Here is a 15,575-nt window from a genome sequence, read left to right as displayed (position 1 = left end):
AATATATATTCTTTCTTTTTAAATTCAGTGTTCAGTGCAGTTTCCAAACATGTGTGTTAAAAATGTTTTATGTTCACTGAAAAAACCTGGTCTCAAAATGACTCATGTTGGTCGCTCTAGTGTCTATGTCGTTCAGTATTGGCTCATTTTGAGTTGCAACAAAAATAAGACTAGGTTTTTTTTTGTGTTCCTAAAACATTTTAAGAATGTACAACGTTCTTAACATGTTATTTTATAGGAGACATATAAAACGTTCAAAAAAGTTTGAGGAACGTTTCCAAAACATTCATGTTTTTTTTTAACGGGGGTAAATGAATGCAAAGTGTTTATTATATTATGTACATCATCCGTGTAAAGACGTCTATTATCGAAAAGGATAGCTTAATTGAATATTTATTATAATAAATAGTGTAAAAAATATTATTCAGTAGTTTTCTTTTGTTATTAACAACCCTACCAAAAGTTATATACATTCAATTCTAAACGTTCCCGAGGCAAAATTTAAGGCCTTCTTTTCTAGGAAGGTAATTCTACGTCAGAAGTATTAGAATCTGCAAATAGTTCTTCGATTTTAATGATATTTGATAAAATTATTGTAGCTTCATATAAGAGCAATGTGTAACTAAAAGGAATTTTTAAAATATCTAAAATTGTAGAATATATATAATTTTCTATAATTTCAAAAAATTATGAATTTCTTTTCAACAGATCGGGCAAAGGACATAAAATGAGGGTTTTATTGATGTTTCCAGTCTAAAAAAGAAAAAAGCAAAATTTTTATTTAGAATTGCAAAAATTAAAATCATATTTAGTGCAAGAAATATGTCACATAGTATAAAATAAATATACTTCCGATCAACAGAATTAATTCTGACAAATTAATGTGTGATTATTTCTTCAAAAATGATAGCAGATTGTAATTTACTAAAAGAAAACAAATTTGAGTTTATGTTTAGGTACCTATAGGGGTAAACGGTACAGTGATTGCCAGTATAAGCAAAAAGGGGATATATTTATACAAATTACAAATGTTTAATTATCGAAATGAGAAATGAAACCATTTGAAAAGGAATTAAAATATTCCATTAATCTGAAAATAATAATGAATTGTTTATTTAATATTAGTATAAATTTAAAAAAAATAAAAAAATCTTCATATGATTGAAAAAATAGTGATTGTCATTATTTTTACAGTGATTGACCATCAATTTTACAATGATTGCCCACTAGACATAAAATAGTAATGTAAATTATAAATTTTGCATAATTTATTAAAGAATGAATATAATTTGAAATTAATAAAGAAGAAGTAATTTTTAAAATAATTTTCTTTTATTAACAATAATAAGATTCATTAAATATGACTTTTAAGTGTAAATAATACTATTAACATAAAAAATTGGGAAAATTGTCGAATCTGACTAAATTGTAAAAATAAAAATTATTTTTGGCTATTTTGATTTGATATAATGATTACATGATTTTGAAGTTTTTCATTGCTTAAAGAAGCATATACGAAACACCTTTTTTTACCTTCGGCATTTTTTCGATAGCCTAAAATCATACTTCATATTAAAAAATTGTTAATAAAATATTACAAATCATTCTAATACATGCTGCGGCTCTAATTACATCTTTATTTTAAAAAATTAATTCACCAAATATGAAAAAACGTCTAAAAATTAAAAATACTTATCTCAAAAAAGTCTTGAAAATAAACGGTTAATCACTGAAAAATGACATAATAACCAAAAAGTAAACATTGCCCGAGGAGGGCAATGACTGTTATTTGTTATTAATTGCAAGATAGTAGTTGTTCTCTATAATTTTCGGTAAATCGAGTCAAATTACGTTAAAACAAATTTTTTTACTTATTATTAAACTTATTTTCATGCATATAATTAAAAAATAATTATGATATGTATAATTTTTTCGTTAAAAAGTCAAAGAAAGTATCACCACTAACCTTGCAAATTTACAACTAAATTGACAAAATTTCAAAGAGCTAAGGACACTGTTCTCGAAAAGCGCTATTATTTTCATAATAGTGAGTCGAAGAATAAAAATCTTTTTACACTATTAGCAGAATATTCTGTAGAATTTATATAAATAAATAAAACAAAATATTATATGTAAATTTCGTTATTATTTCTGTTTGTAATGTAATGGTGGCAATCATTGTGAGGGGGGCAACAACTGTACCGCTTACCCCTATATTTATTAAATAATGAAAAAAAATTTATTTTTAATTTCGTTAAAGTAGTAGAACCTATTGTCATTTTTCATTTTTTTTCTTACAATTACTAATATTTTACCTAAATGTTCATTAGGGGATGATTGTTAGTGTTTGTTTTTGATTCTATTGGGATTGATAGTAATTGAAAAGTATTCTTGAAAATTTGTAATGCACTCAAAGCTTATAAAAAAAATTTAGTCTACTTGTTTCACCGTTACTGACAATTTCTTAAAATGTTTAGTGGTGGATGATCGTTAAAGGTTGATTTTTATCCTTTCGGGTTGATAGTAATTGAAATATATTCTACGTCATACATACAGACAATTTCATTGCAAATTTTTGCAAAAAATTCAACTAAAAGTGTAGAAAAAAATTTAAACCCCGATACAAGTAGGGGAAGAGCCTTATTACCACCCTTAAGGCAACCCCTGTCATAAAAAAATTCTCAAAAAATTAAATTTTTCTTAAACGAACAATTTTATTGCAAATTCTTGTACAAAATACAACTAAAAGTGTAAAAAATAATTGACTTTACATACCTGAAAATACTAAAAATAGTTTATAAAAAGTTTTATAGTGGTCCTGCTGATCATTTTTGTTTTAATAATTTTTTTAAAATCTTAAATATTAAGAAGTTATTTGAAAAATATGGAATAAATATGAAAAGGGACCACTTTAGTTTCTTTCATAAGGGCGATATTTGCATTAATGTTCACGCAAAAATAATCTTTATTGTAATCGACAAAATAGTCCCTTTTTATGCGGACGTACACATTTATGTTAAAAATCTATTTTCGCAAACACCCAAAAAATATAACTTAACACCTTAATTATTATAATAGTAAATAAGTTACCATAATTTGAATCTTGAAACTTGTTACTTGAAGGTTTTTGGAGTTGCTGATTACAAATTTGATGTCGGGTTTTCAAAATTCAAAATGGCGGATCCAATATAGTGGTCGAAATGTCAGAACTACATAATCGTAACTCGGAGCTCTGTTCAATATGAACGTAGTTAATTTTCAGAAGAATAAAATCGTATCTCAACGATCAATTCTATATAATCGTATCGCAAAACTCAACGTAATTATTATAATTATTATATTATATTATAATAATAATAATTATTATTATTATTATTAATTATTATTATACTCTTTTCAATGAAATCTTTTTATCATTATAAAAATGATTTTTTGTTTATAAAAGATATAAAATAAAATAATTATTTAAATTTAATGCTTTTTCTACACAAATTAATTTTGTTCGAAAGAATTCTGCAATGCACTAATTTTATTAAAAAAAATTATCTTTTCAAATGGATTCTGAAACATCGATTTTCACCAGTATATTTAGTTATAAACAAGAAGAACTTTAAATAAAAATTAACTTTTAATATCTTTTTTACAGATTTATTAGAAGATAAGATTATTAATTTATTTTCATTTTACGAAAGCTTAAATAATAATTATAATAATTACGTTGAGTTTTGAGAAACGATTATATAGAAAGAAATTTTGAGATACGATTATATAGAATTGATCGTTGAGATACGATTTTATTCTTCTGAAAATTAACTACGTTCATATTGAACTGAGCTCCGAGTTACGATTATATAGTTCTGACATTTGAGTTACGATTATATGGACGGGAGGCGTCGAATTATTTAATAATAATATTTATGAATTTTAAATTATTTAAATAACAATTAATTAATTTGATTAATTAAAATAATTTATTTATTAAAATTATTAATTTTTTAAAACATTAAAGAAAAATTAATTAAGTTAATTTTAAAAAAAATTTAACAATTTTAATCTAAGAATTTTATCAACAACTCAAAAGAAATAAGTAATTTTTTCTTTACAAAAACTAAAATTTATTTGTCTTTTTTTTACTACATTATCTATATTTTAAATAATAAGAAAAATTATGTTCCTTAGTTTTAATAAAATAAAAAAATGAAAATATTGACTTATGTTAAATAAATTATTTAACTTCGACTTTGGGTTTATTATTTGTCAGACAAGAATTGTGTATTCTTCTGTTTTTGATTTGTTACAAGTTTTTGTTGCTTACTGATTCAATCAATTACTCATTACAACTGATTAAAAGCCTGTAGTACATTTTTCACTCATTGTTATTTTTGTCACAAAATATAGGGTAATTCCCAGGAAAACTCTCATGACCCTGTCAAGTTCATCCCTAAGTAGGAAAAATCCTTGCAAAACCGTCTGAAGCCATTACTAGGATCTTGCCAGTTTGCCATATCAGGCCCTTGCCAGAATCCAGGCATACTGGGAAGGACCTTGAGAGGTCCAGACCATAATTTCTGCACGGGAAATGTTTTAGGGACGTTTTTAGAACATTAATCTTTTTTGCCCTCTGGGACTTTATTCCTGGTTGAACATTATTATTAAAAAATCTAATAAAAACGGAAAAATAATAAAAGAAATTATTTTCCTATTTTTCAGGAATAAATGGATGCAAAGTGTTTTATTATATTATGTACATCCGTGTAAAGACGTTTATTACAAAAAAGGATAGAAATTCGTGTAATAATCACCATACGCAAGAACTTTTCGAATGAGAATGTATTAGAAGCATAAGGGCACTGTCTTGCAAAATTGTTGATATATCATTAACTAATTATTATAAAACATTGATAAATTGTTAGAAAATGTGAGGTTAGAAATGACATCACCGTTTGAATTTTTCAATAACTTCTAATTATTTTAACAAACAGTTGTTTTCGTTTTTCATCGACTTTACATACATGAAAATACTAAGAGCATTTTGCAAATAGTTTTAGAGCATACCTGATGATAATTTGTTTAAAAATTTAATTAAATTTTTTTGTTTTGTTTTATTTTTTAAAATAAAAAGTTTTTTGGCTAAGTTACTGCTTTATTTATTGCAATTCTTGTTAGAATGAACTCTACAGATTCCCATTTACCCTTTCCAAAATATTTTTTTTCATCATTTTCTATCTATTAATCACTTTTTTTATAGTGAATTGCTTTATAATGTGTACCTAATGTCAATCCAACAAGGGTAGCGTTACAGCATATCGTAATTTCCAGAGTTTATCACTTTTAAATACATATATTTAACACTTGTATATTGACAGGTATTTATTCTTCCACTATACTATCAGTATAATTAAACTTATAAAATTAAATAGTTCCAGTGAGAAAGTTGGTTAATCAAATAAATATTAATTTTATCATTTAAGTTTAAGGGGGGAAACTTGTGTAAATTCATGTTTTTTCAAGATTTTTTTACAAAATAGTGGGAATGAGAAAATTTATCATATTTCAATAAGAATTGTTTCCAAAGATTGTGAACATTTTTAAATAAATAATGATTTTCGAAGAAATTCTAATTGAAATATAATAAATTTTATCAGTGGACAGATAAGTTTAAAAATCAATTTTGATAAAAAAAACAATAACCAAAAATGTGTTGTACTATTTAGATACTACTATACTTAGATTCGTTATTTCCAATGAACCAAGGACATTTCGCCTAAAACACCTATAAAATATTATTTTTAAATCCCTAAACTATAAAAAAATACAAAAAAATTGATTTTTTTGACAGGTCACATTGGGATCCTCCCATTCGAATAAAATTTGTTAACATGAAAATTTGAAACAATGGTTTTACAATTCTGTACCAAATATAAATTGAGTTTATTTAGTATTTTTGGAGAAATGTGTTCGAAAAATTAACCTTATAGCGATCACGTATCTTAACAATAATAATGCTATTAGGTTAATCTGTCTGAACACTTGCAATTAGTCGTAAAGCGTATATTCTTTAATTTACAAAAATTCATCACAAAATCAATATTAGGTACTATTCCGTGAATACAAAATGTAATTGAGTAGCTGCCTGCAATAACTCGCCGAGCGCTTGGCCGATCGCTCTAACGCCAGTCAAACGTTCAAAAACGTGAAAAAATGAAAAATCAAAATTTTGATTTTTGAAAAGTGCAATCTTGTAGGACATAAGATGGCGCATCTTTTTTTCCTTTGAGTTTTTTTTGTAGATCAAAAAATAGAGTTAATATATGCAAAACACTTAAAAATTTTATTTCACAAATTTCATTCAATTTTTAAACATAAATCATAGTATCTTTGACAAATTTCAATGAATCTTATTGAAAATTAATATACATACGTATTTAGGTCCATAGAAGACGACAACATAATCAAAAATATTAAAATCATCAATTGTTTATTTATAATTAATTGTAAATGAAGACTTGTCAATAATAATGTTTACTTACCTTTGCCGACATAAAGTGTGTGGGGAACTTCAGAGTTGAAGAAACTTCCAGTGAGACATTTGTTTATCATAATGTAAGGAAGTTTTTTGTAAAATATAAAAACAATTTATCAACAACTTTAGAAAATATAGAACATTTAAGGAAACATGCGCGACGCGCTAGCGAGTCTCCGCGCGGAGAATTGCACACAAGAGTTAAGAAGGACGTTATGTTATGTTGTGATATATTATGTTTTGAAAATGGAGCCACCATACTATCACTGTTGATATGTAACAATACACTAATTTCTTAAAAAAATGAAGAAACAGAAAATAAAGATATACCTTTATATTAATTATTAAAAAACTTATTTGCAAACTGCACAAACAGTACATACAAGCACCAAAATATTTTAAAAATATTGATTATTTAGTAAATATTAAAAAAACAGTTGTTCAAATTTAATTTGCATTTTCATAAAATTAACACATATTTTATTTGAAAAACATTTCTAAGAATGTAGTGACAATATTTGTTTCTGTATTTTCGGTCCTCTACAACTCTTGTGTGCAATTCTCCGCGCGGAGACTCGCTAGCGCGTCGCGCATGTTTCCTTAAATGTTCTATATTTTCTAAAGTTGTTGATAAATTGTTTTTATATTTTACAAAAAACTTCCTTACATTATGATAAACAAATGTCTCACTGGAAGTTTCTTCAACTCTGAAGTTCCCCACACACTTTATGTCGACAAAGGTAAGTAAACATTATTATTGACAAGTCTTCATTTACAATTAATTATAAATAAACAATTGATGATTTTAATATTTTTGATTATGTTGTCGTCTTCTATGGACCTAAATACGTATGTATATTAATTTTCAATAAGATTCATTGAAATTTGTCAAAGATACTATGATTTATGTTTAAAAATTGAATGAAATTTGTGAAATAAAATTTTTAAGTGTTTTGCATATATTAACTCTATTTTTTGATCTACAAAAAAAACTCAAAGGAAAAAAAGATGCGCCATCTTATGTCCTACAAGATTGCACTTTTCAAAAATCAAAATTTTGATTTTTCATTTTTTCACGTTTTTGAACGTTTGACTGGCGTTAGAGCGATCGGCGAGTTATTGCAGGCAGCTACTCAATTGAAATTTATAGATAAATAATGAATATTTAATTATTTAAGGAAATAATCTCATCACTGGAAAATAATAAAGAATTCATTTCCCCCCCCCCCTCTCTCTCTGTCTCTCTCCGTATATATACATAAGCAACGATGTCAAATAAAATTAGTCAAAATTCAAAGTTTTAACAGTGAATTTCAACACTGCACAGAAAAGGTAAGATGTAATTTATTCTTTTACTTCCATTTTGATAAACTGTTTATAAAATTATAAATTTATTTACTGAACCCTTTTGTACACTGAGAAAAAAATACTGTTGAGTCAAATAGTTCAATGCTATTGAATTTCCCGTTATTGATTCAATAACAATTTTATTGATTGAAAAGTATATTACATAAAATGAAAAAGCGAAATTATTTAAATCAAAAGTATGGTAATGTGAAATTAATGCCATTGTGTAAATTGATGCTATAGTTAATCTATTCATATCAACAGAATAATTTATTAATTCTTTGACAATTTTTATTTGAAGCATCTAAAAGGTAAATTTGAAGAAAATGTGTATAAGTTTGAATCATACGAAAAATTGTTTACTTCAAAGGAGCAAGCTCTTGGAAACGAAAGCATATGCTTTTGTTTCAATGAATGGTGTTATTGCATTTGAGACATTGATACCCAACTTATTAAAACATTCTTAACTATTGTCATCAAAATAATGACATGACTTATTATTTCAATTAACTAAACTTTTAATTTATTAATCGTGTACTTTTGTTGTAATAAATGGCGTCATTGCGGGCAATCTGTATAATAGATTTTTAAATGTAACTATAAAAAGATTTTTTTCCCTTTTTCTAAAATTTTATTTATATATAATATAAAGTTTATAAATAAAAATTTATAAATTCATAAAAATTTTATTTTTTGATTAAGTTAAAAATCTTAAAAACCCATATAATATGTTTAGAATTATAAAAAAATTTATTTTACTATTTTATAATTTTTCGAAACATAAAATTTAAAAATATTTAATTATCAATTAAATTATAAATTAATATTAATAATAATATTCTTTTATCTACTTAATATGAAAAAATCTTGAGGACGAAATTTGACTGTAAAGTAATCGTTGAACGCTATAAAGCTACTGTTTCACGTTGGACTTCGGTGGTTCTAGTCAATCAGGAAAGTTAAGCAACATTGATGGCGGTTAGTACTTTGATGGGTGACTACTAAGGAATACCAAGTTTTTTCAGGCTTCAAAAAAAATATATATATATGTTTGTTAGTGTGTGTGTATGAAAGAGTAAATTCTTTCGATTTAAATATATATAGATGTGTTGTATATGTGAGAGTGCGAAATAAAAAAAAATAAATATATAGAAGTGTGAACATGAGAACTAATTATAATATATAAAAAATTTGTAAGCTTAGATTAGTTTTTTTGATTTATCGTTGTTTTCATTTAACCTCATAAGAGGAATGAGTTTATAGTATATGCTATAGATTCTATAGCATATGCTTTAAATTTAAAAACTTTTTCCATTGACTCAAAAGCATATTCTATAGATTCAAAAGCATATACTTTTGAATTTAAAAACTTATTTCTTTGATTCAAAAGAATATTCTGTTGACTCAATAAAAATACCTTTACATTAACATAGTTTTCTGTCAATTTAAGAAATATGTTTATGTTTCAATGACAGTGACACTATCGAATCATTAAAATCGGTGCTTTCAAAACAATGACGTATACGTTAAGCAGCCCGGTATGACATTATTCATAGAATCAAATCCATATGTCATTAATTCTACAGCCTTTTTTTCTCAGTGTACTTTAATAAACTACGTTAAAATTTTAGAAAGATTTACTGTCAACCGGGGTAATTATACCATCCCGCACTGCAAAAAGAAGTATCTTATTATAAGACACATTGGAAGCAAGTTACCAAAAGCATCTTCCTATCTATCTTATATCTTAATAAACTATAATGCATTTTAAGATGTTTTTGATAACTTAAAAGCAAGTTGTAAAAAACATCTTAAAAAGGCGACCAAAACATCTCAAAATAAGATACTTCTTTTTGCAGTGCGGGGGCTATTATATCCATTGACACTTTTTAATGAATACAATAGGGTCATTCCATTTTATTTCATCTACAGTCGTTGCAGCCTATTTTTAGAAAAATTTGATATTTCGTATTAATGACTTTGAATATCCGTACAATTCATTTTTGACAATTATTTTATAAAAATTTTTTTTTATTTACGTTGAAATTTAGTTTTTAAGTTGAGTTTCACGGAAAATAGGTTAGTTTGACAGCATTGGAAATTTTATAAAAAAGAACAGAAATAATTCAGTTAGTAAATTTTTTTTCATTGCTATTTGTTGAAAATAGTCTAATTTACCAATGTTAATTGATAATTCTGTAAAAAAAGTCAAAATACTACGTGAAAATTAATATTCAAACTTACCTGTAAAATGTCAAAATTTGTCACATTTTATTTATATTTTCCAAGAAAGTTTATAAATATTATAAAATTTATTACTACCTAACAATAAGTACTTTCCATGTACTTTCACATGATATGTTGGCTTTTTATTTTTATAATATAGAAATATGTGAAATTTTACCTTGAATATTGAACTTTTCAGGATTTTATCAGATTTTGAACACTTATATCTTCGCAGGCGATTAATGAAAAAATACCATTTTGGTTTTAAAATTTAAGTTAAATCTTCTTTATTCATCTTATCAAAATTTGATGATGGAGAACGAGCTACTTTTTATTTTTATTCACTTTAAAAAATTCACCGTAAAATACGAATTTGAAGGTTAAAAAACAAGTATTTTTATAAATAAAGTTCATACAAATAAATCCATATTGAGAAAACCAACTTCAGTTTTATAAAATTACTTATTTTTTAACCTTTAAATTCGTATTTTATGGTGGATTTTTTAAAGTACTTATTGTTAGGTAGTAATAAATTTTATAAAAATTATTAACTTTCTTGGAAAATATAAATAAAATTAATGTGACAAATTTTGACATTTTACAGGTAAGTTTGAATATTAATTTTCACGTAGTATTTTGGCTTTTTTTACACAATTATCAATTAACATTGGTAAATTAGACTATTTTAAACAAATATTAATGAAAAAAAATTTACTAACTGAATTATTTCTGTTCTTTTTTATAAAATTTCCAAAGCTGTCAAACTAACCTATTTTCCGTGCAACTCAACTTAAAAACTAAATTTCAACGTAAATGAAAAAAAAATTTCATAAAATAATTGTCAAAAATGAATTGTACGGATATTAAAAGTCATTAATACAAAATACCAAATTTTTCTAAAAATAGGCCGCAACGACTATAGGTGAAATAAAATGGAATGACCCAATAATTATTATTTTAGAATATTTTATACAATACGTGTATAAAGTCTCACTTTTGAGGCATTTCACAGCAAACGATGATGTAAACTCTACGGTGCATGTGCAAATCATTTTTAGTACTTTTATAAAACGCTAGTCTCTTTATGTCAATTTTATAACACACTAGTTTCTTTTTCATATACTTATTTGACTTCCGTAGTTATACAGTGCATCTGAGAGATGATGTTTTCCTTGTCTCAAAAGTACTACAAATATGCCCCATCACAGAAAAAACTTGGACTCATTTTTGTTGCAACTCATTTTCTTTTGGGTATCGAAATGAGTATGGGACAAACTTCATGTTATTCAAAATGATATTGGCTGGAATTTCAGATTTCTAAGTTGGCATCATAAGCAGAGTAATTTTGTATTTCAATTATTGTTTCTAATATTTCAACAACACCAGAAAGATTATTTTGACCAGTACGAATATTTAGAAGTTTTTAAATAAAAATTATTTATTATTATTTACGAAGTTTTAATTAATTTCATAAGTTTTTAAATTTACCGCTATTATTTAAGTTGGCAGTACCGTTCCTGTTGTCAAAACACATGTTTTCATTTTTCTAACCTAAAAACATATTTCCTTTATTATTTTATTACGCGATTACAAGCAATTTTTAATCAAATATATTAAGTCTAGCGTGTTATTTACTTCTTTGTAATTATTATATTTCATGTTTTTGTGCAAAATTATTCGTTATTTCACAATATTTTTCCATTTTTCTTTTTCTCAAAATGAAACTTGCCTGTTTCATTTTGATACTTTTACCTTAGAACTCGAAATGAGACAACCAGTTTCATTTTTGTTGCGAATCAAATTGAGTATAGAATCTATACTCAATTTGAATTCAGGTTTTTTCTGTGATGGTATAAATATTATTTTATTATTTTTGGATTAAAAATACATGCAAATAGTGTATTATAGTTTCACATAATTAAAAATGAAGGTTCATTCAAGAGAAAACTATCACTAAACATAACCTACAATTTTTTGCCTCTAAGATATCTCTAAGATATCTTTTCTATGTGCGTCAAATATTATTTATATACATGCACAATATGTGAAAAACCAAAGTATTTTTTATTAAAATTTTAATTTATTTAATAATTAAAAATTTTACATTTGCAGATGTATTATTTCATTCTATTATTCTGCATTCTTTTTGTGTCCTTGACTCAATCGTTTAATGTCGATGATGGTAATTATTTCAGTTTAAATAATTTTATTTTATCTTTCAATATAAAAAAATATTATATATATATGGGTGATTTTCCGCGTAGCGTAAAATTTAGTTATTGTTATTTTTAACATTTGTTTTTATAATTTAACAAAAATTAAATTATAATCTTCAGAGTTAGTGCGCTCAAGAATTCATAATTATATTGCACAAACAAAAGAACAGAAATTATATAGCACATTGAGTTAACACTTCATTGCATTGGAGTTTGAATTAACACTTTATCATCGGGGGGTGTCGATGTGCAACTTATTTCTTAAAAAATACGAGGAACATTAAATTGTGCTCTACGCGGAGAAACACCCATATATGTATATATTTGAGAAAAATATAAGCATACCTAAATATACACGGAGAGACCGCCGGTTAGAAAAATTACTAAAAAAATTTACAAGTAGCGGAAATAAGGTTATATTGTCAAATATTGCTGTAGGAAATCGAAAATTCTACTAGCAGCATACTTAATAAAACTGTAGACTATAGTAATTTCTATTCCAATTTGTGTGCAATTTTACTATAGTATACAGGTTTTATTAAGTATGCTGCTAATAGAATTTTCGATTTCCTACAGCAATATATGACAAAGTAACCTTATTTCCGCTACTTGTAAATCTTTTTGGTAATTTTTCCAACCGACGGTCTCTCCGTGTAATATAATTGAAAAAAAATTAAATTTCTAAATAGAGTCATGTCATTTGTTTTTAAAAACTCATTATTGCTATTTTTGCTGCATTATATTAACATATTAAAATTTCAATTGAACTATCTAAATTATCAGACTATGAGGTGGTGCCAATTCGTTACAAAAGACAAGCGAACAACGGATTAACAATTCAAATGCAGAAAAGACGTCAACTGATTCAATTTTATTTGTACCCTACTGATAGTTTATTAGCAGGAACAAAAACGAAAGTTTATACTGCCAAGAATATAAAGAACAGAGTACATTTTACACGAGTAGTACGTATTTTATATATATATATATATATATATATATACCCAGATAACACACATACTAGTACGGTAGTAGTATAATACTAGTACGGCGTACTCTGCCGTCCAAAGTGAAAAGCTACGTCCGTGCTGTATATTTCAAATGCACGGACGTATAATTTTACTTTGGACGGCAGTACTGGTACTGTACCAGCCATGTACCTTCGCACGGTAGCAGTTACTGTACTAGTACGGCGTACCGGTATGCAATATCGGTAGATTACGAGTACTATACACGGAGAGAAAAATCATACTATATTCACATGAGCCACTGTTGCTTTTTTCACATAACACTATTTCATTTAAAAATCGTTTATCACGCAAGATATTTTTCATGAAATCTGTGGGAGAACTGAAATAATAATAATTCATTTTTAGTTATTTATTTTTATTCAATAATTTTTTTTTATTTATATGATATATGTCTTTGCATATATTATATAAATATGTAACTTGTATTCTCACTTATCTTAAAATATCCGGTGTTTTATATTATTTTAATTACTTAACTTTATCAATTAAATTAATTGATTCCCAAGTGGAAAAGTCACTACCGGGGACTTTTCCACCTGGGTTATTTGTTTACATTTAAACATTATTTCAAAAGAATTTTAAAGTTAATAAAAGATTTTCAAACTTTGGGCCCGTCCAAAAATGAACAACTAGTTTACGAAAGTTTCACGAACTATTTTTTTCCGTGCATGGCACAAAGCGGCATGTCAAAGTAAAAAAAATATGAATCTTATAAAGATCGATAATTTAATATAAATTTAATCTCGGATATTCAAGATAAGTACAAAAGCACAAGTTACAAACGTTAAAACTCTTTTACTGCATCATAAACCACTTTTTTCACCAACATTTATTGCACCGTTTTCAGTGACGCGTTCATATTTGACAATATTTGACAATTGTCAAAAAAGTGAGGTTGGGTTGGCATTACCAGCAAAGATTCCCAGTACGACGTACCAGTATTATACTTGTATCGTACGAGTATGTTGTGCTTCTTATTTCAGAAGTATACGACATACTGGTATTGTACTAGTACTATACTTTTATCGAGTAATCATATTTTATAACTCTAACAGTACGACATACTTTTACTGTACTAGTACCGTACTGGTACGACATATATAATTATTTTGTACTGGTATAAAACCAGTATAATACCAGTACTCCGTACTCGTAAATAACGTTTAGTACGCTTGGCTATCTGGGTATATATATATACATACATTCGAAAACTAGGATCGCAATAATCGCAATATGATTTCAGGCGACGGATAAATTATATTTACAATTTTATCAAAATCGACGTACTCATTCATCAGTTACACAGAGTGTCGATAAAAATGGCAAAACCAAATTTGTAAGTATATACTCACACTCCTGCTGAACAAGTTTTCTCTTTTCTAAAGCAACAAAGAGATAACAAAAATTTTCGTTTCTAGTAAAAATGCAAGGATTAAAAAAAATATAAGGCTTATAACTTGAGCTTAAACACTATATCTAAAAAAGAAATTAAAAATAAACTTTTTTTATTGTTTAATAAATATATATACATAAACATAAAATTTTCTCTTATCTAGGAAAAAAAAATTTCCTTTTTCAGACTGGACACATCAATAAGAACATAATTTTACGTCCCATGCCCAATCATATTCGCCAACGTCGCGATCTGTTGAATAGAAATTCATCATTTTTTGAAACTGATGCTGAAGGTTTCATAAATACTGATGATCATATAATTTATGAAAAATCTTTTAATGATTCTAGCCGTAAGTATTTTCTTTATATAAAACAATTGATTTAAGGGTATGTGGGCAAAGAACGTTTTTTTGTGATTTCAAACTTTCTCTGAAATGAAAAATGAATTCGGCTTAAAATTTTGGAGAAATGATTTTGTTTGGTACAAAGAATCTCGCTGTTCTACTCATTTACCATAACTTAACGCAAAAATAATAAAAATAAAGCAGTACGAGATTCCTTGTACCCTAATCTATCATCCCTCAAAATTGTAGGCAAAAATCTTTTTTCATTTTAGAGTAAGATGTATACTACCAAAACACATTTTCCCATACTAGGTCACGTGGGAGGTTCCTACGTACGCTTAAAGACGTATATTTTTAATTTGAATATTAATATGTAATATCCTAAAAATTCGTGGATAGTATTATTCTTATTATTATTTACAATATTTATCGATTTTTTTTAGCACATTCTTCTCCTAACGTGTTCGATGATAAATTTATGAAAATTAAGAGT

At 26.0% G+C, this 15,575-nt stretch overlaps 1 protein-coding gene across 4 annotated transcripts in view; it reads left to right on the top strand.

The window, feature by feature from the left end:
• The window catches only part of LOC127286203 (A disintegrin and metalloproteinase with thrombospondin motifs adt-2-like), a 167,539-nt gene that overhangs the window by 45,532 nt on the left and 106,432 nt on the right, over positions 1 to 15,575 (top strand). Inside the window, exon 2 of one of the 4 annotated variants that reach the window (XM_051312571.1) lies at positions 12,209 to 12,278. The exons of the other annotated variants lie outside the window; for them this stretch is intronic. Within the exon in view, the coding sequence (XP_051168528.1) occupies positions 12,209 to 12,278 (70 nt within the window). The remainder of the gene's footprint in view (positions 1 to 12,208; positions 12,279 to 15,575) is intronic. 4 annotated transcript variants of the gene reach the window in all.

Source organism: Leptopilina boulardi, unplaced genomic scaffold (assembly GCF_019393585.1).
Source record: "Leptopilina boulardi isolate dan_hultmark-lab unplaced genomic scaffold, ZJU_Lbou_2.1 LbouV2_121, whole genome shotgun sequence".
Classification (NCBI taxonomy): domain Eukaryota; kingdom Metazoa; phylum Arthropoda; class Insecta; order Hymenoptera; family Figitidae; genus Leptopilina; species Leptopilina boulardi.
The sequence above is the reverse complement of the archived record's forward strand: the minus strand, read 5'-3'. Positions and strand labels throughout refer to the sequence as shown.